General features: G+C 42.4%; 1 protein-coding gene across 2 annotated transcripts in view; it reads right to left on the bottom strand.

Annotated features, from left to right (window-relative positions):
- flot2 (flotillin 2) overlaps positions 1 to 894 on the bottom strand; it is a 46,010-nt gene extending 45,116 nt beyond the window's left edge. Inside the window, exon 1 of one of the 2 annotated variants that reach the window (XM_062959007.1) lies at positions 723 to 894. In XM_062959007.1, coding sequence (XP_062815077.1) covers positions 723 to 771 — 49 coding nt within the window. In that variant the 5' untranslated portion in view covers positions 772 to 894. The remainder of the gene's footprint in view (positions 1 to 722) is intronic. The other variant, XM_062959006.1, reaches the window with a different exon arrangement.
- Positions 895 to 2,729: the final 1,835 nt, after the last annotated feature.

Raw genomic sequence — 2,729 nt, 5'->3', positions numbered from 1 at the left:
ATGGGTTGTATCTATGAGACAATATCTTCTTTCTATATATACACACACATATGCATACACACACTTATACACACGACAAGCTATATCTTTTGCTGTGTGTTTATATGTGTGTGTTGTATTTTGAGACTATCTTCTTGGTCTGTGCCCATATGGGTTGTATCTATGAGACAATATCTTCTTTCTATATATACACACACATATGCATACACACACTTATACACACGACAAGCTATATCTTTTGCTGTGTGTTTATATGTGTGTGTTGTATTTTGAGACTATCTTCTTGGTCTGTGCCCATATGGGTTGTATCTATGAGACAATATCTTCTTTCTATATATACACACACATATGCATACACACACTTATACACACGACAAGCTATATCTTTTGCTGTGTGTTTATATGTGTGTGTTGGATTTTGAGACCATCTTCTGGGTTTGTTATCTATGAGGTTATATCTTGGTGTGTGTGTGTACACAGATAAACATAACACACACCAAAACATAAGCAGATTTACATTACACACATGCACAGATATATCAATAAAAGCCTGCCTATCAGAGATTCCTATATGCACGTTAGGCCCCCCTTTCCCCCCATAGACTTCAGGCATGGTCCCCCTCCGAGGCGGAAAAGGGAACCGCCGAAGCCCCTTCGCTCGACCCCGATTCCCTTCCCACGAAGCCCCCGCTTCGCTTCGCATCCCGTCCCGCTGTCCTTACCGGAGACGACGAGGGCCTCGTTGGGGCCCACCGTGTGGCAGTTGCCCATGGCGCCTCCTTCTGAGCCGGGGACGCTCCAGGCGAAAACCAGCGGCTCCCCTTCGTTCCGGAGGATCCGCGGCCAGGGCTCCTCCTCCTCCTCCGCTTTCCTCCCTCCCTTCCTTCCGCCCCGGCGACGCCCTCCGGAGAAGGAGGAGGAAGAGAAGGCCCAAAGCCCGGGAAAGCGCGGGAACGCGAACGCCTCAGGGCCGCCATCTTGGGCGCCGTGGCCTAGCGCCGCCCTCAAAGCCAAAGCACCCCAGTCCGTATGGAAACGCCCCAATAACAACAACAACAATAAATAAATAAATAATGTCCCAAACTCATTCTCTCAACCCTCACACTGATACTAGTAATAGTGTACTGGCAATGATGGAGATGGTCATAGAAGGACTGAAGTTTCGCCTCAAGGGCGGCCATTTTGGACATCGAGGCCTAGCGCAGCCATCAAAGCCTAAACATTGCCTATGTGGAAATGTCCCCAATAAATAATAATAATAATAATAATAATAATAACAACAACAATAAATAATGTCTCAAACTCATTCTCTTAACACCCCAATGATACTAGTAATGATGGAGACAGTCATGAGACAGATTTGAGGTTTCGCCTCAAGGGCGGCCATTTTGGACATCGAGGCCTAGCGCAGCCATCAAAGCCTAAACATTGCCTATGTGGAAATGTCCCCAATAAATAATAATAATAATAATAACAATAAATAATGTCTCAAACTCATTCTTTTAACCCTCCCACTGATACTAGTAATAACATACTGGCAATGATGGAGATGAAGGATTGAAATTTTGCCTCAAGGGTGGCCATTTTGGACATCGAGGCCTAGCGCAGACATCAAAGCCTAAACATTGCCTATGTGGAAATGTCCCCAATAAATAATAATAATAATAATAACAATAAATAATGTCTCAAACTCATTCTTTTAACCCTCCCACTGATACTAGTAATAACATACTGGCAATGATGGAGATGAAGGATTGAAATTTTGCCTCAAGGGTGGCCATTTTGGACATCGAGGCCTAGCGCAGACATCAAAGCCTTAACATTGCCTATGTGGAAATGTCCCCAATAAATAATAATAATAATAATAACAATAAATAATGTCTCAAACTCATTCTTTTAACCCTCCCACTGATACTAGTAATAACATACTGGCAATGATGGAGATGAAGGATTGAAATTTTGCCTCAAGGGTGGCCATTTTGGACATCGAGGCCTAGCGCAGACATCAAAGCCTTAACATTGCCTATGTGGAAATGTCCCCAATAATAATAATAATAATAATAATAATAATAATAATGTCTCAAACACATTCTCTTAACACTCCCACTGATACTAGTAATGATGGAGACAGTCATGAGACAGATTGAATCCATTTTGGATTCAGAAAGGCCTGAAGGGAGATAGCAGGCCCCAAAAGAGCCCACAAAAAGATATCACTATGAGTGATTTAATAATAATTATAATAATTATAATAAGGTAAAAGGTAAAGGTTTTCCCCTGACATTAAGTCCAGTCGTGTCCGACTCTGGGGGTTGGTGCTCATCTCCATTTCTAAGCCAAAGAGCCGGCGTTGTCCATAGACACCTCCAGATCATGTGGCCACAGGCATGACTGCATGGAGCGCCAATGTTAACCTTCCCGCCGGAGCGGTACCTATTGATCTACTCACATTTGCATGTCTTCGAACTGCTAGGTTGGCAGAAGCTGGAGCTAACAGCAGGAGCTCACTCCGCTTCCCGGATTCAAACCTGCAACCTTTCAGTCTGCAAGTTCTGCAGCTCAGCACTTTAACACACTGAGCCACCAGAGGCTCTAATTATAATAATAAATATAATTATAATAATAATAATAATAATAATAATAATAATAATAATGCACTGGCGATAGTGATAATGATAAGAATTAACATGCTATGCTAGTTATATATATATATATTTACAATAATATAT

Source organism: Anolis carolinensis, unplaced genomic scaffold (genome assembly GCF_035594765.1).
Source record: "Anolis carolinensis isolate JA03-04 unplaced genomic scaffold, rAnoCar3.1.pri scaffold_7, whole genome shotgun sequence".
NCBI lineage: Eukaryota > Metazoa > Chordata > Lepidosauria > Squamata > Dactyloidae > Anolis > Anolis carolinensis.
This window is presented reverse-complemented; position numbering and strand designations above follow the sequence as displayed.